We start from the raw sequence: 21,830 nt of genomic DNA on the forward strand, positions 1-21,830 counted from the left end.
TTGAATTTTATCAAAATTCACATTGAATTCAAGCAAGGAGCCTGGGAAATAGTGCACCTACTGTTAATCAGCCAGTCTTCCTTATTGTGTGAGCTAATGTAAAACGAAGGAGGAGGGGCTTTCCTCTTAGCAAAATCCTAGAGAGATTTCATCAAGAAGCAAGTAAAACATAATTTGGAAAAGGAGTATCCACGGTTTGTTTCCAAGAAAACCTGAGCATGACAAGACATGGCATATTCTAAAGATTTAGGTAAAGGTTCCCTACATGCATATGTGCTAGTCGTTCCTGACTCTAGGGGGTGGTGCTCATCTCCGTTTCAAAGCCGAAAAGCCAGCGCTGTCCAAAGACCTCTCGGGGGTCATGTGGCCGGCATGACTAAATGCAGAAAGTGCATGGAACGCTGTTACCTTCCCACCAAAGGTGGTCGCTATTTTTCTACTTGCATTTTTACATGCTTTCGAACTGCTAGGTTGGCAGAAGCTGGGACAAGTAACAGGAGCTCACTTCATTACGCGGCGCTAGGGATTCAAACCGCCAACCTTTCTTTTTTTTTTTTTTTATTAAAAGAGTTTTGTACAAACAAATTTTCCCCCTTTTCACCCCCCCCTCCACACAATATAAATCTCATACAAATGCTATACCCCCCCAACCCCCCCGCAAAAATTCACATTCAGATATTATACCAAACACTTTACCCCCTCCTCTCCCCCCATCTTAAAATAGATTACTCATAACCCCTCTCCTCCCAACAAAAACTATATAAATTACTCTTAAATTAATAATAACACATTGATCATTTTCTAAGCTAATTTAACATCTATAACTCTTAATATAAATTTCTCCTAGCCTAACAATGTTTCATTAGTCCCATCTTCTAATTTATTCATACATATATATTGCCCCACCCTCCACCCTAACCCTCCCCCACCTCCCACACAAACCCACCCCCCTGACTTCCGCTGTATACCACTCTAACAATTCCAAACATCCCATATACTATTTACTCTGATCATCTATCGGTCTAAACATTCTTACCTAAAGGCTAGATAATAACTCCTAGTCTGGTATTTATTCTGTATATAATCAATCCATTTTGCCAAACCGCCAACCTTTCTGATGGACAAGCTCAGCATCTTAGCCACTGAGCTACCACGTCTCATTAAATCTAATTAAATCTAGATTGAATTGCCTACAAAGTTAAATCTTTCCTCATTAACTAGGCAAGTGATCCTGGGAAATATCTACCCACTCTTTCTCCTGGTGCGTTTTTCTTTCAAAATTCATCTTTGAGAGGTGGTCAGGGATGCTAAGAGTTACACAGATCTTGGGGTTTCAAGATTGGGGACGCTCATTTGGTCATTCCTGGTTCTAAGAAATCTCGGCCTTGACTTAAAGGGCATGGAATTTGGATGCCTCCGGATATGCCAGGGTCTCTTTGTGTGAGCTAATGTGAAACGAAAATGCAGTGGCTTCCCTCTTAGCAAAATCTAAGTTTTGGTAAGAGGAAAACTGAGAGTTTTGATCAAGAAGCGTGATGGAGCTTTCAAGCCACCATTGATAGACTTCAATGCCTTGACAAGATGTGAGGTTGAAGAAAGATGTTCTACTGATGTGATCAGAGGTGGTATTCAGCAGGTTCCAACCAGTTCTGGAGAACCGGTAGCGGAAATTTTGAGTAGTTCGGAGAACCAGTAAGTACCACCTCTGACTGGCCCCGCCCCCATCTATTCTCTGCCTCCTGAGTCCCAGCTGATTGGGAGGGAATGGGGATTTTGCAGTAACCATCCCCTGCCACGCCCACCAACCTACCCCATGCCTACAGAACCAGTAGTAAGAAATTTTGAATCCCACCACTGGATGTGATCAATAGTGGATCATAAACAGCAACCTGGAGCTTGAATCTCTGTCATTCTGACTATGGAATATTGTCTTTTCCTCTACGCTTTTTGGAGAGTGCAAGCATGGGTTAAACTCAACCAATCTGCCCAGGACTGAATTGAAACTTTAGCCACGCCTCTGGTGTTGCCTTGACTGCCAGATTTTTCAATTCAGTCAAAGCCCAGTGGACACATTTTATTTTTCTCTCAGTCTTTTGCAGATTGCTTGGACTCTAATTTCCTCTTTTGGGGGGGCGGCGCTGTTTTTTGTTGTTACTTAAAAAAAAATTCCTTCCCTAGAGAGCAGGAGCGGTGAGGAGAGTTTTTCTATTTCCTGTTTTGCTCTCTCATCCTTCCTCACCATTCTCAGCTCCCACGGTGTCCCGGGCTCGCTCGGGCGCTGCGGAGGTCTTAGGGAGGACCCTCAATGGCTGACCATGCAGTTCTTTTTGAATGCCTCTCTGAGGGAGAGGAGCATCCAATGCCAGTGACTGCACTCACTTCTTCCTCCCAACCTACTAGAGGGGCTCAAGGCAGAGGACAAGATAGCAGAGAAAGCCTGTCATAAAACTCATCAGGTATGTGGAGGTAAGCCTCCTTCAGGTCTATGGACTTTAGAAGGTCCCCTGCCCAGAGTAATTCAAAAGATCCTGATGGAGGGCACGGAGGTCCTGCTCGTGGCACCCTTCTGTCCCAGAAGGACCTGGTTCTCCGATTTCGTGAGTCTGTCCATCGATTCACCTTGGCAGATCCTCCAGCAACACCCTCTCTCTCAACCAGGGGGCTCTACAACATCCGGAGCTCCAGTGGCAAAAACTAGCCGTCTAGTACTTGAGAGGGATCTCCTGAGCAAGGGCAGACTCTCCGACAAGGTTAGCCATACCATTCAGGCGTCCAGAAGACCTGCCATGACCAGGATATACGACGCCACCTGGAGGTCTTTTGAAAAGTGGTGCATGACGCACGAGGCAATGCTGGCCGCGGCTACCGTCCCTCAAGTCTTGGACTATTTACAGGATGGACTGGACCAAGGCCTGGCACCTAACAACCTCAGTCGCCAGGTGGCTGCTTTATCCACGATCCTTGTGTCTAATAGTCACTCGTTACTTGGCTAGCACCCCATCATCCGTAGTTTCCTACGGGGCGCCACCAACCTGAAACCACCAGTCGTCCATCGGTACCCGTCATGGGAACTCGAGGTCGTGTTACGGGCCCTGATAGACACGCCCTTTGAGCCACTACGTTTGGCCAGTCTGAAACATCTGACATTTAAGACCGACTTTTTAATTGCCATCACATCTGCGTGACAGATCTCGGCGTTGGCAGTACTGTCAGTTCGGGAGGACTTATGTCTGATACATGCTGACAGAGTGGTCCTACAGCTGGACCCAGCATTTATTCCCAAGGTCAACTCCTGGTTTCACCGGGCCCAGGAAGTTGTCCTTCCGGATTTCTGTCCGCATCCCAAACATCCGAGGGAAAAAAGATGGCATATGCTTGATGTTCGTCGCATGCTACGTAGAGCAAAGTCTCTTCATCTACCATTGGACGTTGGCTGTGTGCATGCATTGCCCTCGCTTACGTCCTGCAATCCAGACCAGTGCCACGCCATATTACCGCACATTCTACACGGAGCGCCACCACCACCACGGCCTGGGCAAACCAGGCACCAACAGAGATTTTCAGGGCGGCTACTTGGACTTCCTTATCTCCGTTTGTTCAGAACTACAAATTGGACAAATTAGCTTCTGCGGAGGGGGAATTTGGGGGACGACTCCTACAGGGTATTCATGCCAGCGGAGAGACCATGGACCCATCAGTTTCCTGCCCTAGTGACATTTAGCTTGGGTATGTCCCATGCTTGGCCTCTCCAAACAGTGTACAGGAAAATGGCCATTGGTTGTTTTCTGTACGCTGCTAGGAAAGTCCAACCCCACGCTGGGGTCTTTCTCTGCTGTCGATTCGTACTTTGGACGATTTTATGGACTTACTTGGACTAACTTTCAACATGCACAGATCCACGCCTTCATTGAGAAATCTGGCAGTCAAGGCAATGCCAGAGGCGTGGCTAAAGTTTCAACTCAGTCCTGGGCAGATTGGCTGAGTTTAACCCATGCTTGGACTCTCCTCGTAGCGTACAGAAAACGACCCGTCAGGTAAGCCAATGGTCATTTGCTATCAGAGAAGCGTTTTGTGAGAAGATGGCCAGGCAGAAAGAAAACAGAAGTATCAGATAACTTCCACTGACAACAGTACCAGGCCGCCCCCTGGCATGCTTTAAACTCCTTTTCTGTGGTCATTTTTAAAGTGGGAGAAGAGGGAAGTGTTATTAATTCAATAGCATTCAAATTTAATTACATTTAAAATGTAACTTTTATTCTGCCTCTACTTCTTTCTTTGCCCAGATCCTATCCACGTTTTGACATGCAAGGCCTGGCATGTCTGGAGGCATCAAAAATCTATGCCCTTTAAGGCAAGACGTTTCAGGTTTCTTAGAACCGGGAATGACCAAATGAATATCCCCGAACTCGAAGCCCCAAGATCTGCGCAACTCTCGGCATCCCCGATCATTTCCCAAAGATGAATTTTGAAAGAAAAATGCACGAGGAGAAAGAATGGGTAGATATCTCCCAGGATCACTTGCCTAGTTAGTAAGGGAAGATATAACTTCACGGGCATTTACATCTTTGGAATATGCCATGTCTTTCATGCTCAGGTTTTCTTGGAAACAGGTCATTGGATAACTCTTTTCTAAATTATGTTTTAAGGTTTGTTGTTCTGGAATTGCTGAGAAGTAGGATAATGGTCCAGCCACCCACTTGCAGGCCATAGCATTTTGTCTTGGTGTAGAAGGAAGAGGGAACGGCCTTGAGAGACAGGTGGAGGAGCTGTTGCCAAGGCAACGACCAGATAAAAGAAATTCAAGTCCAGAGCAGGAATGTAATGTATGTAAAAGACTGAGACAAGTCCTTCTTAATTCTAATATGTGAGAATAACCTTGGGAGACATGAGGAAGAGCCACAGCCTAGCCCTAGACAATGGTCTGATGAGAGAAATCTGAATCCATGCCAGAGTGGGTATGGAGAAAGCATCCCAAAATTAACGCTATGTTATTTTGCCGTGGCTCAGCAGTTAAGACTGACTGAGCCACAGCAAAATACATAGGGTTAATTTTGACTGACTACAACTGCTGACTTGTAAGCTGGAAAGCAGACAACCCGGGTTCAAGACCCGAGCTCTACACAACGCGGTGAGTTCCTGTTACTTGCCCCAGCTCCTGCCTCTTTCCAGTACATTTTTGTCCCCCAATAAAACGTATTAGTTTCTTGGTAATCTTGGTGTTCCTCCTGCAGACTTTTCTGCCTTATGCAGCAGTTCTGTCTCATTGAGAGCACATTAAGGGAAGCGTGTTAAAACATCCTCTGACAGTCCTGTTTCTTTATTGATTTATTAATAGTTAAGTGGTCACCAGCCGTGTTGTGGGGAGGTAGAACAAATCTTAACACGCTCCTTTTCATTGGAAATAAATAAAAGCAGCTGGAGACAGAGGGTTGGGGAATTGAAGCTCATCTGGCAGATATATTCCATGCATTTGGGTTAAAGACCTTTGTTATAAAATAAATGAAACATATTCTGGGGTATGAATTTCCATGAGACTCAATATTGTTACAGATTTCATTTTAAGAAGCCAAGTCATTGTTGGGTCATTCATGAGACCAGATGAGATACATGGGCTACTTCCATGCATTTTTCTTGGCAACCTAATAAAAATACTTTACTTCTGCTTTTTTTCCAGCATATTTCTTGACTGTATCCTACGTCGCCCTGGTGTTCTGACCTGGCTCCCAAACACGACAAGCATGTCAGTGTTTGTTGCATAAATTCAGATCCAGAAGCACAAACAGATAACTGATGCAGCAGGATTCATTAACGTCTTTATATACATAAGAATAGATGAATAAATGTACAATACCAACTCGTGATTCTTCCAAGTAAACACAAGGCAGGAGAGTTACAGGCAAACGCAAGCAGTTAGTTTCATATCAGTAGGCAAGCCCAGACAGACTGCTAGTTTACTTCTTACAGCAGCAGAGTCCTTCCTTCTTAAGTCTCTGTTTCAATTCTTTGCACAGACTTAGAAGGTTGCAGGCTAAAACACGCCATGGCCCCTAGCTGTTTCAGCTCCTATTGGCTGACCTTGTTGCTATGCCTATTCATTGGCTGACCTTGTTATCATGTCTCTCCCAATCATGAATATGCTAACAAAGCACGCTGTTTGTAACTAAACGTTCCCTTTATTAGGCGCATCAGCAGCCCCAGCCCAGGCTCGCTCTCCACGCAGCAGGCTAACGAAATCTCTAAGTGGAAGTCGAAGCTCCCTCCCTTCCCCCCTGAAAAGTCCCCAATACACCAGGAGTTTCTTTCTCCCCACACTCGTAAAGGAAGTCCTGGAAGGTGCGCTCGCTTGTTTCCAGCATTAGAGACACGCGTACACACACGCTCAGAAGGTGTGCTGACTCTCAGCGCAGCAGATTCCACAAAAGAATTCCGATAAAGTTCCAGACAGGATTCAGAAGTTCAGACTATCAGTGCCTGACCAACAGGGAGACGAATAGTCCCACCTATTCATCTCCGCCCCCTGCCTTTTATCCACAGAGCTAAAGTGGGGCTTAGCAGTGGTGGCTCTTCCATCCCGATGACTGGCCCATAGCATCCCGCTGCTCTCCTCTCCTCTGCCTTCTGCGCCTCCGCGCGTCAGGCACAGGACCCAGCTGTTCCTCCTCTTCCTCATCAGCCACCTCCAGACTTGGGGGCTGTTGCCTCTCCATCTGGGAGCTGATGGACAGCCTAGGCTCCGCTTATGTCTCTTATCTCTGACATCTCCATCCCTTCTTCACCCTTGGAGCTCTCCAATTGCCTTCATGCTGACTCCACCTCCCACTCCACCTCCTCTGATTTGACTTCTGAAGGGGCTGGCAGCTGACAGGCCACAACACCTGGCCTTCTCAAATAATTACCACTTAATTACTAATGGGGCAAACCTTTCTGACTAGCTTTCTTGACACTATTATTAAAAGGATACTGTTCCCCCCTGGACTGACAACAGTTCATTTAGTGACTGTTTGAAGTTACAACAGCACTGAAAAAACTGACTTATGACATTTGTTCACATTTACAACCATTGCAGCATCTCCATGGTCACGTCATCAAAATTCAGACCTTGGGCATCTGGCATGTATTTATGAAGTCCCGGAGTCACACAATCCTTTTCCTGATAAGCAAAGGCAATGGGGAAGCCAGATTCACTTAGCAACAGAAACTTTGGGCTCAATTGTGGCCATAAGTTGAGGGCTACCTGTAATGTATAACTCTTGGCCTTTCCAAAGGTAGGATTAAAAGTAGCGTTATGATTGCCCTTATTTCCTCCAGGGAGAAGGAAGATGTGCACATTTTAACAATGTGTATCTTGTTTTATAATGCAGGTGTAATGCAGATCACTTTGTATGGTGGGTCACGGCGAACGGCTACGGATGGCACTAGTCTTCTTTAGAGACCACCCTGGGATTATTCCTGGAAGTGCTAAAAGCATTTGAGAGGACACCTGTGGGACTGTTGCTTCCAACTGCACTTCTACGGCGGTCATGGCAAGCAAACGGAAGTCAACAACTCCATGTATGGTACGAGCATCTGAAGGCCCAGAGTCTGGTGACCCCATGGACTGCAGTGTAGGGAAAGCATCTGGTGCTCCCGAGCAGGACTTAGAAAATAATTTGGCAGCCAGCAAGGACGTTTTTGAGAATGACTGTGAAGTGATTGAGGGGAAATCTTCTCCAGCCAACCCAACAAGGAAAACCCTCGGTGGTTACGAATGTAAGTACTGCCCGTTCTCCAGCCAGAACCTGAACGAATTCACAGAGCATATAGACACACAACACCCCAATGTGATTCTCAACCCCCTCTACGTATGCTCCGAATGTAACTTTACAACCAAAAAGTACGATTCCTTATCCGAGCACAACGCAAAGCTCCATCCAGGAGAAAACAATTTCAAGCTTAAGTTAATCAAGCTCAACAATCAGACAGTCCTAGAACAATCCTTTGAGGTGACAGGCGGTCCAGCTGTGGTTGAAACCCTTGACTATGAAGGGGTAGGCGATGCAAACAAAGCAACCCAGATCATTAACCTAGGAAAGCCTAAAAGTGAGGCCAAGAAAGCTTCTGTTGACAACCATCTTGATGGGGTTCCTCAACTTTTTCCAGATATCACTGAGCCAATTACTTGTATTAATGGAGCAGAAGTCCTTCAAGATATCCTGGCCCACGTGATGCCTTCCGTACAGCTCCCGCCAAATATCAACCTAGTTCCCAAAGTCCCCGTCCCCCTGAATAGTACCAAATACAATTCTGCACTAGACACTAACTCTACCATGATCAGCTCCTTCAACAAGTTTCCGTATCCTACACAGGCAGAATTGTCGTGGCTGACGGCCGCCTCCAAGCACCCCGAAGAGCAGATTCGAATTTGGTTTGCCACTCAGCGCTTGAAGCACGGCATCAGCTGGTCTCCCGAAGAGGTGGAAGAGGCAAGGAAGAAGATGTTCAATGGCACCATCCAGCCAACACACCAGACCATTGCTGTCCTCCCAGCCCATGTTGCCACAGCCAAGATGTCCCAGCCACTGATTCAGACAGCTGTGCCTTGTCAGATACTCAGTCAGACTGGCCTGGTATTGACCCAAGTCTCGAACGGATCAAACATTTCCCCAATTACCCTCACAGTGGCTGCCAACCAGGGTCAAAAACGAGGTGGGCAGAACCAGCTGGCTGTCCCAGAAGCCAAACGTCAGCATGTCAACCCAACAGAAGCCTTGGCCAAGCAGAACGTGTCTGCTGCTCCAGTAAGCACAACAACAATGCCACACTCTACTGTACTGGCAACGTCACCCAGCGACCGCAAAAAAACCAAGGAACAGATTGCTTCTCTGAAGGCAAGCTTCATTGTCACCCAGTTTCCTGACGATGCGGAAGTGTACAGGTTAATTGAAGTCACTGGGCTCTCAAGGACTGAGATCAAGAAGTGGTTCAGCGACTATCGTTACCGGACTCAGCGGGGTATTAGCCATATCACAAGTGACTCTGTAGCTAAGGACCAACTTGCTCTAAGTAGCGCACGACAGGACCACACCTATCATCCCTATCCTGATTTCATTTTCCAGCAGTTCAAAGGAAAAACTCAAAAACAAATCGCCATCCTCGAGGAAAGTTTCCTTAAAAACGCTTTTCCGACACATATCGAGTTGGAAAGGCTTAGGACCGACGCCAGGATGACCAGAAAAGAGGTTGAATGCTGGTTTGCCGAGCGGAGAAAACTTAGGGATAATATGGAACAAGCCGTCTTAGACTCAATGGGATCAAGCGTAAAGAATAAGGACCCAGTTGCTTCTAACGGTGCAACCAATCCAACAGAGCAGGTCAGCATCTCCCAACCTCCAACATCTTCGCTTAAGTGTTCCACGGCCTTTGCACCAAGCAGTCAAGAGCAGGTCCGCCTACTGAAGAATACGTTTGTTAGAACTCAGTGGCCTTCCCCACAGGAGTATGATGAATTGGCAGCTCAGACGGGACTCACCAGAACAGAAATAGTCCGTTGGTTTAAGGAGAACAGAAGCTCACTAAGAATGGGGACCTTGAAATGGCTAGACCAGTATCAACAGCAGAGCGTCACCGATGAATGTGTAGAAACTAAGGGTCCCAAGCCACCTGGGACAAAGAATAATCATGAGGACGTTCAGCTACCCAACAAGGGGAACCAGAAAGTTGGGAAGCTCAGCGCAGAAAGTCCAGAACCATCTGATGTTCAGATTAGCCAAAATAGTCAGGATGGTGAAGGAAAACCAAAGGCTGTCAATGTAAATTGGGGACAGCGGAGTATAGATGATGCTGCTGCTTCAGACTGCATAGAGAGCTGGAACGAAACGGGACCTAAAAGCAAAACAGATTTTGATTCTGAAAGTATAGCTGGGGATAATGTGCACACCTAGACAGGTAATAACACAGATGCTTTTGTCAATCTAGCTTTTAGCCCTGCCTCTTCCTTCCTCTTGATTTACCTTTTTCTCAGTGCCAGCGTATTTTGAGCAGAGTATTTTTTTTTAAAGGATGTAGGCAGTGATGCTCTAGAAACGGAACTGTCCAAATTTGGTAATTTTAAGATTTGTGGACTTCAACCCCCAGAATTCCCTGATGCTGTCTGAGGAATTCTGGGAGTTGAAATCCAGGGATCTTACAAGTTGCCAAGTTTGGAGACCCCTGCTCTAGAAGGAAATGAATTTGGAACATGGAACCTCTCCTGACATTAGGTCAAAAAATATTTTCAGTCTAGTCTGGTATTGCCCATTTCGGCTGGCAGAAGAATTTGTTCTGAACTTGCCTTTCAAGATAAGCAATAATTGCCAAACTCCCCAGTTTTCATTTTTAAAAGAAAGTCTCTAGCCCTTGTAGAAACAGTTATAAAGCAAAGTCTGAAGTCACCTTTCTGCCTCTTATATATATATATATATATAAAAGACACTTTCTGCTTTGCAGTGGTTTTTAGCCCCTGAACAAACGGTGTTAATAATTGGCACGAATACAGCCCGGAGAAGGTTTTGTTTTGTTTTGATCTTCCTTGCTGAGAAACAATTTTCAACACCTAAGAAAAGACCCTTGATTCTGAAATTGCAGCGTGGCATAAATACAGTTTATACAGTCATCCATTGGCTGAAAAAGAAAAAAAAAATGGGAGAGATGATAAGAGTTGGTAATACGTCTCAGATTAATTTTGTTTTCTCGGTTCAAAAAAAAAGAAAGTGACCCTGCCACTGTGGGTAGGCGGATCTATTATTGTTTATTTATGTATTTCATAATGAGGGAAAGGGGGGGGCTGTAAGATAAGATAGACCATCAAGATATCGAAGTCCTCCGATGCCCTTTGGGTAGGGAGGGGGAGAGAGATGGTTGCGTGGTAATCCTGCAAAATAATCCAGTTTGTCAAAGGCTGCTCAAAAATTGGTTTGTTTCTTGGGTACTGTTCTTGTGTCATACCTAGTGTGGACTCTAGATCAATCCCATGGCATTGCTGACTTCTGACAGCTCTGAGGTTCTTAAAGAGTATTGATCCAAGACCCAAACACACACACACACACACACCTTCTTCTTCTTTCTGTATCTTTCTGTCGCTTGCCCTATATTGTACTACCTATTGACAGGTGGAGTTCTCTGTCACTCTCTGCTTCCTCCTCTCTATTTCCGTGCCCTTTTTTGGTTTTGTATGGTCTTGCACATCTCCTCGTCTTCTGCCTGTGTCCAGCTTTGTGTTCCTCACCAACCCCGTCCCGTTGATCGCTCTGTCCCTTTCTCAACAACCTTGACCTTCATCCTTCTTCCTTCATCTCCTATTCTTCATTCCTGGATTACAGCACTCCATCTGTTGTTGTGGTTACTGTTACAGGGATGTGGAGTGAAGAATATGAATGTGTGCGTGTGTGACCGGTGTGTGTATGTGTTGGGGAGGTGAATCCTAAGTTCAAGGTCTTACATGTCCTTGAAGTTCAGGAGGTGGCTTTGGGCTGGTTGTTTTTGTCCCAACAGAGCTTATCTCACAAGGGTTGTGTGGGGGTAGATTGAGGAGAGACCTTTTCTGTCAATCTTCCTGAGCTTTCAGAGGAGAAATGTGTTATAAGCATAAAAAAAATAAAAATAAAAAACATTTTCATTGTGCAGTAGAGATTATACTTCTTTAAAAGAGATATTAATACAATCTTTATCGAAAAACAGCGGACACAGAAATTGTTTATAATTACAGATTAGTCTCTAATCTTCCAATTGTGAGTAAGGAGATTGAGAAGTGAAGACCTCATAGCTCCAGATGCATCTGGAAGAAAATGATTAACTGTACTCATTTTCGTTTCACACCAGATAAGATTTTGAGGCTTCCTTTGGTCACCCTGGTGGATGACCTAAGCCAGAAACTAAATGAAGGCAGTGCAACATGGTTGGTTCCCTCGGGTTTCTAAGTTCTAATATGTTCAATCCCAACTTTCATATCTTCTGAGGCTACTTTAGATGTTTAGATGCACCCAGAAGATGTTATTGAGGAATTATTGTTAACGTCTTAAGTTTTTGACCTACATTATCTCATGGGGTTCTGTCTTGTCCCTAAGCTTTTTAACATCTACATGAAACCACTGGGTATAATCACCAGCAGCTCTGGGAAGGAGTGCCACCAATATGTTCATGAAGCTATGTTGCTCCTTACCAATTGGCACCCTTGAATGTTACTTAAATTCGATAATGATTTAAACTCCTTGGAGGAGCAGAACAAGCCGATACTAAATCCAGACAAGATACAATTAGGAGAAAGTTGGACGTGGACTTTGACAGAGTTTGTTGCAGAAAAATCAAATCCAGAAATCGCGCAAAGATAACTGATTCAGCTGGATTCATTAACTTCTTTATATACATAAGAATAGATGAAGATAAATGTACAATACCAATACAGATTTTCTCCAACGTAGTAGTAGTTACAAGCAACACAGGCAGCAGTACAGCAGAGAGGAGTTTTCAGTTCAGAGCAGACAGAGTAGTTTCAGTTTCCATTCTCAGCACAGACTCAGATTTGTTTAAGCTCCCATTGGCTGATTTAATTGCTATGCCTATTCATTGGCTGACCTTGTTACCATGTCTCTCCCAGTCATGAATATTCTAACAGTCTTTGAATGGGTTGCACTCCGTCAGAAAGCTCATTAGATGTGCCAATGATAGCTGTGGCAAGAAACACATTTGCACAACAACTAGTGAGCCAGCTATCACCCTTCCTGAACCATCCAGATGTTACATCCTGTCTTGACTATTGCAGTAGTCAATAGTCAACCAATGCAGTCCTTGGAAAACAACTTATAGGGAAAAAATATGGTGGTTAGGTTGTTAACCGATGCATGGCATAGGGATGATACAACAGCTGTACCAAAAGATCTGCATTGGTTGTGAGTTGCCTGCCAGCATAATTTAATTTGCTGAAGTTGACATTGAAAACCTTATATGGCACAGAGCCACTGATTGCATCGCATATTGTAACTGATGAGTTTTCCCAAAGTATGGAATTAGTTATTCAAGACTGGCTTACATCTTCAAAGATAGATTTCTAGATTTGCATTAAGAAATGTATTTCCTTTACATCTTAAATTCAGAGGTGTTCCCTGAAACATATTTGCAGAGGTTATGCGATTTCAGTCTTAATATTTTTTTTAAAAAGCACTTTATTATTTCATTTTGTTCCTCCAACAAGTGGGATTAGGGTTCAAGTGCCACAACAGTGTTGTTTGTCCACAAAAGACTGGCTAGCTGTCTCAGTAGAACCTGTAAGGTACACGACTGTCACACAAAATGGCTAGATGTATATCCTGCTTTTGCTCCAGGTGTGTAAAATTATGTTCTGTGCTGAAGTGTTATTTTTATCGTTATTGTCCTGATTATCCACGATGTCGTATCATGCCACATTTGGAGGTTTTATTTGTCTCCTGTCCTTTATTATTTGTATAAATAACTTGAGGTGGCGAACGTATTCAACACACCTTTCTCCTCCCATTTTCCCAACAACAACAACATCCCTGTGAGGTGAGTAGGGCTGTTGTGAATGTAATTGGCTCAAGGTGCCCCAGGGGGCTTTCATGGTTAAGGCAAGACTAGAACTCCCATACTCCCACTTCCTCACCTGGTTCCTTAACCACTAGACCAGTGATGGCGAACCTTTTCGGCACAAACTGGAACGCATGTGTGCCCACAGGAAACCCAAAGTCCAGCTGGACAGTGTGTGCATGCCTGTTTTTTGGCCAGTTTTAAACAGTTTTCTGGCTGTTTTTCACGCCATTTTCAGGACCAGAAAACAGCCAGGTTTTTGGCTGTATTTTTTACCATTATCTGGAGCTCCGGTGCCCATGAAGACCAGCTGGCCGGCACGCAAAAACGGCCTGTTTTGGGGGCGTTTTCAGGCTGTTTTCTGATGCTCTGGCACCCACGAAGACCAGCTGGCTGGAGACCAAAAAAGCAGCTGGCAAGATCCCACAGAGAGGGCTCTGCGTGCCACTTCTGGCATGCTTCTCATAGGTTCGCCATCACGGCACTAGACCAAACTGGTTCTCGTTTCTTCCTCTCCCATATAATATTCATTAAATACATTGAGTTCAGAACAGATAAAAAGAAACACTTGGTTATGTAACATACAGCTTGAACACGTGGCGTTTGGTGCTATCAAATATGAAGATGGGTCACGTGTTAAATACGGACTGAATAAATCCACATGGGATCCGACTATCGGTGATAGTCTTGGTAGCTGTGGATTGCTTCCAAAATTCTTAATTACTATCCTATACAGACCCACAAGAAGGGAGCATCAGTGGAGCTGAGCTCTTATCCTTCTGACATGCTTATGAGTTTCCTAAATGCATCTGACTGGCTACAGAAAGCTGATCCAGTCAAGCTTTTCTTAAATTTTGTTATTGGTCCCTTTTATATCTTGCCTGTCTGCTTCTATGCTCCCAATTCTGCAAGGTTGATTGAAAGTGAATGATGAACGATTGTGACCAGCAAAAATTTCCTGGTTGAACTTCAAACCTCAATCATAATTTCCTGGCAGCACCTCAACTACTATTCCGAAATAATTCTGGAACGCCTCAAGCAATTTCAAACAAACTTGATACACAGATGACTTACTCTCTGGAAATAAATACTGTAAGACACCTCTAACAACCCTCAGGGTGTGTGTTCTGTTAAGATACAGCCTGTTGTGCCTTAAAATGGCTTCTACTGTACAGCGCAGGGGAGTTGCCGTGGTAATGGCTTCACTGTGCTCCACAAGGGGGCTACCTCTGGTAAGGGGGGGAAACCCAACATTAGAAATCCTGTTTAATACCGGATTAGGATAAATAAATACTCGGGCAATGCCAGGTTATCAGCTAGTCTGATATAAAAATGCCAAACACTAAATTGTCCCGAGAAATCAATTCCAAGCAACATGAAGACAAGATCAAGTTTAAACTTCAAAATGGTGGAGTGATGTAGGGATTGAGATGTTGGGGTAGAATTGGGGGGGACCAAGGAAAGCCCGATCAGAGAAGAGGCAGTTTTACCTCACAGCAGGAATATGGGAGAGGCTACAGCAGTGGTAGTCAACCTGGTCCCTACCGTCCACTAGTGGGTGTTCCAGCTTCCATGGTGGGCGGTAGGGGTTTGCTGTAACTCTGCTTTATAAATTTTATAAACTAAAGTTACTTCCCTACTTTATAAATCACCATTATTGTGGAACCGGTTGGCGGTTAGAAAATTTTACTACTAACAGATACAAAAGTGGGCGGTAGGTATAAAAAGGTTGACTACCCCTGGGCTACAGGCTCAGAAAGGATTCTGTCTGATTTCTTGGGCTATAAAAAGGATGAGGAACCAGATATAAACTTTCAGACATGCAAGGTTTTGCTAGTGCAGGGGTCCCCCCAAACTTGGCAACTTTAAGACTTGAGGACTTTAACGCCCAGAATTCTCCAGCCAGCTATAGCTGGCTGGAGATTTCTGGGTGTTGAAGTCGCCAAGTCTTAAAGTTGCCATGTTTGGAGACCCCTGTGCTAGTGTAACTTTACAATAAGATAGAATTAGCTCATCTGACCATGTTTCCTGTCTCATCTCTCTCCCCCCTCCACCCTCATTCCATTTAAATCCCAATAAACTAAAATGTGACTGCATTTTGGACACTACGCAGCTGGCCAGCGGTTTACGACCATTTGCAGCACTCCATGGTCACGTGACCCGTGATTTATGGTGTTTTTGCCAGAAACTCATATTTACGTCCATTTTCTCGCAAAAACTCCCCCCCCCCCCCATTTTTTCCGTGTCTAGTTTCTGTGTACAAATTTTAAACCAACAGAATGAAGCTACTTTCTTGGCCAAAAAATAAATCGATACATGTTCTGGTAGATGATGTTACCAGCACATGGGGCTGTGGTTTGTCTGTTTCCACATTCACATAGTGTGCGTGTTGTTATCTACTAAGAGCCTCCCTTTGAGCATAGTGGATTTACGTTTAGGCCTTCCAACTCTCAACCGATAACTTCCAAATAATATGTGGGAGGCCAGATCCGTCAGCCGCCCTGAATGTTATTCCATGCACAATTTCGAACCATCCTATAGCAAACAGGGAGTTTGCTAAACAACCGTGATGTTTGCTTTACAACAACCATGTTCGCTTAATGACCATTAGAAAAAAGATGGTAGAATTAGGTGCAGTAAAGGGATCCATTTAACGTCCATTATAATGTACGACCAAAATTGTATTCAGGAGAAAGGGCAACAGTGGCCATTAATGTTTAAGATTATCTTAACTGATCAAGCACAAAAACAGAATTAATAGTCCAAGAAGGTGGTTTTTTTAAATACTCCACTCACATTTGCTGTTCCTTTTCTTCCTGTTTGGATAATTCATATTTTAACTTTCCCATTCAAGATCCAAAAATGTGCCCTCTAGTGGGGGGAAAAAGCAATATTCTTACAATTGTGTAAACATGTGCTTTAAACCACATTCCAGTATAAAATAAGCAATGTTTAAACTTACTGAGTTCACTCAGATTGGTGGATCAGATTGGTGCATGATGGTCCTGTAATATTTGCATATCAGAACAATGATCTATGTTTCACTTTTTAAAAGACTTTTGAAGAAGGAAACCTTAATGTCAAACATAGGTTTCAAAGTGCATTAGTTATATCGAATACCGCTCTCTGGTGATAAAATGAAAACTCTTTGCAGACTAAAAAAAAGTATGTTGCCTCCAGCATTATTTTCATTCCAAAAATGTGCGTGAGTTTCACATATGCTCCAGAGCCACCCGCTAGAAAATTAAAATTGTAAGAGTGGGTGCATCCACCTGTCAGAAAATATTTTATTTCTGGATTAATGCAATGCATTCTCTATGGAGCTGCCTTTGAATATCGCTCAGAAGCTACCGCTGGTTAGAATGCTATAGTGCTAATACCCTGTTTCCCCGAAAATAAGACCTCCCTGGATAATAAACCCAATCGGGCTTTTGAGTGCAGGCGCTAAAATAAGCCCTCCCCTAAAATGTTTAAACGCATGTGCAGCCGATTCCTGCCATTTCCTGGGGTGGGGGAAGTGGGGAACATGCCACACATGCACCTGCCATCTGTGCAGAATGGCCTTGCCATGCCCCTTAGTGGCAGCCACAAAAAGAGCGGAAGGCCCAGTGACTGGCAAGAGTGTGACAGAAACAGAGACAGAACTTGTGGCCTTCTCTATATCTGCTGATCCGCCGGCTGTGGGCCGAGGTTAAGGGGCCTCCTACAGCTCAAAAATAATAAGACCTCCCCCAAAATAAGGCCAAGCACTTATTTTTTGAGTGGGGTGTCAAACCAAATAAGACTCTGTCTTGTTTTCGGGGAAACACGGTAGTTATGGGTGAACCTCAATATGTCCATATAATGCCAATATTTGGTGAGTACACGAGTACCAGCTGGGTTCTGGATGCTATTGAAAATTACATTAAAAGTCACCACTTTTAAAGCCCTACGTGGACCAAAGCCTTGTTACTTGCTGAATGTCCCGTCCTCAATTATTGTGGCCCATTCAGGAAGATCTGGTAGGCGTGGTGTGCTCCAGTTCCTATCTCTTAAGCCAGGACTCTCCAAATTTGGCAACTTTTAAGACTTGTGGACTTCAACTCTCAGAATTTTGAGAGTTGGCTGGGGAATTTTGGGAGCTGAAGTCCATAAGTCTTAAAGTTGTCAAATTTGGAACACTCTGGTTTAAAACATGACATTTTATGGGACCCAGGAGAAGTGTGCTTTGTCTGCCGCTGCACCTGCCCTAAGAGAGAATCTTCTTCTCATGATTCAGACACCAGCAATCCTGCCTATCTTTTGCAAAGCCTGTTTATTTTTTTCACAGGCTCTGAGTGAGGAGGATTGGTAAACCCATCTGGAGTGAGTATTTCAATTGCTGAATGCCTCCAGCCTAACTTGGTTCATGCTTTATTCCATTTCATTAGTGCTTGTATATTTTTATAGCTGGATTAACTATGCCATCCTGAGCCATTTACCAAGAGAGTGGTTGTGCAAGAGATAGGATCTGGAGAACACCAAGCCTCCCAGATCTTACTAAATGGGCAACAATCATTGACTGCCAATAAAAAGTAGAGATGGCTAATCTCTAATCTAATCTAGGTGGATGACCAAGAGCCAGTTATGGTGGTGTCGTTAAAGACACCCAAACCTGAAGACTTAGAGTTCTAGACTGATGTTTGACTTGAAGCAGTAGTGAAATTAAAAACTTTTTACTACCGGTTCTGTGGGCATTGCTTGGTGGGCGTAGCAGGGGAAGTTTACTGCAAAATCTCCATTCCCACCCCACTCCTGGGGGGAAAGATATTGCCAAATCTCCATCCCCACCCCACTCTGGGGCCAGCCAGAGATAGTATTTACCAGTTCTCCAAACTACTCAACATTTCTGCTATCGGTTTTCCAGAACCTGCTGAATTTCACCCCTGATTTGAAGGCATCTGAATGACTGTAGGTCACCCCACTTCCTTAGCCCCAGGAAGGGTAGAACAGATGACTTCTGAAGATATAGGAGAGCCTGCCCCTGAAACTATGAATTGGTTTCATCTAAATAGTTGTGGGTACATAAGGAGAAATTTTCTGACAGTGAGATAATCAACCAATGGAGCAGAGGTTGGGGGAGCTTCATCATTGGAAACTTTCAAGAAGAGACTCCACTGCCATCTGTCAGAAATGATGCAGGGTCTGCTTGGGCGGGGGGTTGGACTAGATGACCTACAAGGTCACTTCCAACTCTGTTAATCTGTATCATATCCAAGTTGGGTTTCATCGTTGCTAATAATTCCAGGTTAGGCTCCAAGGGACAATAATACTGAAAGAATTGGAGCTGAGTTTCAAGGGAAATTGTGCTCCTCCACACACACTCTTGCTTATCCACCACCCATTTTTGAACATGTGTCATGACGTTGCACACATCACTTCATAAGGGGTGAGGCTTAGTTTGCAATGCTCAATTCATCATTCTGACCAAACTTTCACATTCTGAAAGGGTTCTGAAGGAAAGTGGATTCAACACATCAAGTGACGGGCCACAAGAAGTCCACTGAACCAATTGTGGAGAGAATGAATGAGGACTGAAGTCCAAAATCACCCTATGAAGGAAGAGAAAGTCATGAGTGGATGAAATTGAAAATCATGATTGGATGAAACTGGTTCTCCTCCGAATGAAGGAGGTGGGGAGTTTAATGAATCGAAGACAGCGTAGGAAGCCTTATCTGGATGTGATGGAAGAAGCAAGGATGATTGCAAGAATAAAAAGTTTTGAGTGGTTTACTGAATGGTGTGAATTACATTTCATCCCATTTCTTTTTTTCTACCACGTTTGTATGTATGTATTTCTTTTATGTATTCATTTTTCATCAAATTCATAGATACCCATCTCACAAACGGGTGGGCAGCATACACCAAAACTAAAACAAACAATACATACAAAATAATTGTGAATATCATTATTAAAAGCTTTTAAGATTATAAAAAAACATAAAACTAAAAGAAAAACAACATTTGGGGGGGGGGAATAGGTGTTAGTAACAGTGGAGACATCTCAAAAGTTCAGTAGTCCCCCTAAGGTCCCCAGGTCTAATGCCACAACAGGGTTTTGATGGACTTCCAGAGAGACAAAATGGACGCCGGCCTCATTTCCGGGAGAAGACTCCATAATGTGGGCACATCTGAAAAGGCCCACTGACTAGGACCCACCAAGTGTAGTTCCCTAGTCCAGGGGTCTCCAACCTTGACAACTTTTAAGACTTGTGGACTTCAACTCCCAGAATTCCTCAGCCAGCTAGACTTGCAGCATGCCCTCTTTGCTGGGTTTAGCAAGATTTGGGCAGATGTAATTGGAGAGAGGAAGTCCTTCAAGTAACCCAGTCCCATGCCATGTAGAGCTTTAAAAATCAAAACTAGAACCTTGAATTGGCCCTGGAAACAGACTGGCATCCAAGGCAACTGGCAGAGTGGAGATAGAATGTGTTCTTCAAGAAACACACATACAACTATCAGTGCTGCTGTATCCTGTAGCAGATGAAGCTTCCAGATTCTCTTCTTCCCATCTTCAAATCTTTTGATTTGCGATTTCTTACTCTCGTTTTCTGCACATCCCACAGCCATAAGAGTGCAATGAGGAGGGTGTAAATTGTTTGCATGCATGGAATTTAGCCAATTTGCATGCCAAGAAAGGGTGGGACTCCAATATCAGAGGACTTATTAGGTCTCCTTACTGGACTACCTACAGGAGGTCCATTCCATTTCATAAAGCACCTGGAATAATGAAACATGTTTGTAGATTGTCCACCTTGCATGTTAATATTAGGCTGGAAAACCTAACTTTCCAGCTTGCTGTAACTTCCACCTAAGCATTTGCTTTTTCTCATTTATAGGCATTTCATTCCGCATTGTAGCCCTTATCTTTTCACTCTCGTGAGAGCACACGGTTACTAATCCTGGGATCATATAATCTTCGGAAGTAGGATAGTCACGTTTGGACTCCAGAACCACGGTCAAGGTGGAAGAAGAGATCGTCTCTGGCTTATTTGGAGAAGTTTCATGTGCAAAAATCCCACTTGGGGGATTTTTCTTCCCCCCCCCCCCCCCAAAAAAAAGAGGTCCTTGTATATAAACTTCCCTTGTAGCGTGTTGCTTTCTCCGTTTCTTGGTGATTTTTTGTATACTTACACTGCAGAGGTTGGGGGTTTTTTGCTACCTTTTTTGTTAATAGATCATTTTCGTCTGATAGCAGTACTTCATCCAATCCATTTCCTACAAATTGGTAATTCCTATCTCTATCCTTGTGATAATTTGGAAACGTTTTGGCCTACTGCATTAATTTCTATCACTAAAAAAGATACCGCTATAAGCAAGGTGCAGCGATTACTTGGATTAGAAGTCAGGGGACTGGGAGTTCTAGCTCTGCCTTAGGCACAAAGCCAACTGGGTGATTTGGGGCCAGTCATTCACTCTAGGAAGAAGATATCGACAAGCTACTTGCCAAGAAAACTGCTGGGACTTCCATTCCTACAATGTCAGGGCAACTCGATGGATTATGACAATTATTCCAGTTGGAAGTTGTAATCATCTCGTTTTGCACATTTTGCTTTTCTCAAACCATTTGTTTGCATTCGCCTCGTTCACATTTTACACGTTTGCTTTTTCCACATATCTTACACGTTGGCTGGTGGGCATTTTTCTCTCTGCATGGAAAGTAATCTTCGTCAAATTAGGAAAACAAATCTGTTAATGCACCCAGTAAATTCACCATTTGCCAAATAGTTGGACCCAGCACACTAGGGATGTCAAGTGTTGTTGCTTGAACCAAGTGCTTTTCTGCTACCGGTAGTACAATCGGCAACTTTGCAACAGAGGGCTCAAGTTTTATACCTTAACTTGTTTATGGATTTTGTGTGTGTGTGTGAGAGAGAGAGAGAGTTTTGAGCTAAATTCTAGCTTCTAGCACTTTTAAGAAGGATAAATATTGAATTATATCTCTCTGATAAAAAAATTTAGATGACTTTTGCATGGTTTGGAGAGAATGTTCCATTTTCCTCCAATACACCCTGCTTAACCTTAATGCTAGAGATTTTAATTAAAGAGACACTTTTCTAACAATTGTTTGTTTGTCGTGATTCAGTACAACAAAGCTTTGATAAGATTTTCCTCTTGCCTCTATTTTTTTAAAGCAGTAACTTGTATTTCAGAGTGAGTCCAACTCATCTAGAAGACACCAGGATGTTAACTCTTCTGTGTAACATGTGGACAACTCAATTATCCACCATTAACAACCTGAGAATTTGGGTAGAAAC

At 43.8% G+C, this 21,830-nt stretch overlaps 1 protein-coding gene across 16 annotated transcripts in view; it reads left to right on the top strand.

Annotated features, from left to right (window-relative positions):
* The window catches only part of ZHX2 (zinc fingers and homeoboxes 2), a 78,607-nt gene extending 57,986 nt beyond the window's left edge, over window positions 1–20,621 (top strand). For 6 of the 16 annotated variants that reach the window (XM_081950591.1, XM_081950587.1, XM_081950588.1 and 3 more), the window contains 2 exons: window positions 5,675–5,857; window positions 7,362–10,436. In XM_081950591.1, the coding sequence (XP_081806717.1) occupies window positions 7,521–9,920 (2,400 nt within the window). In that variant the 5' untranslated portion in view covers window positions 5,675–5,857; window positions 7,362–7,520 and the 3' untranslated portion in view covers window positions 9,921–10,436. Of the gene's footprint in view, window positions 1–4,283; window positions 4,498–4,646; window positions 4,824–5,674; window positions 5,858–7,361; window positions 10,437–20,411 lie in introns of those variants that run through there. The other 10 variants (XM_081950583.1, XM_081950582.1, XM_081950579.1 and 7 more) reach the window with 5 other exon arrangements.
* Window positions 20,622–21,830: the final 1,209 nt, after the last annotated feature.

This window comes from Natrix helvetica (assembly GCF_964273705.1).
Source record: "Natrix helvetica genome assembly, chromosome: 4".
NCBI lineage: Eukaryota > Metazoa > Chordata > Lepidosauria > Squamata > Natricidae > Natrix > Natrix helvetica.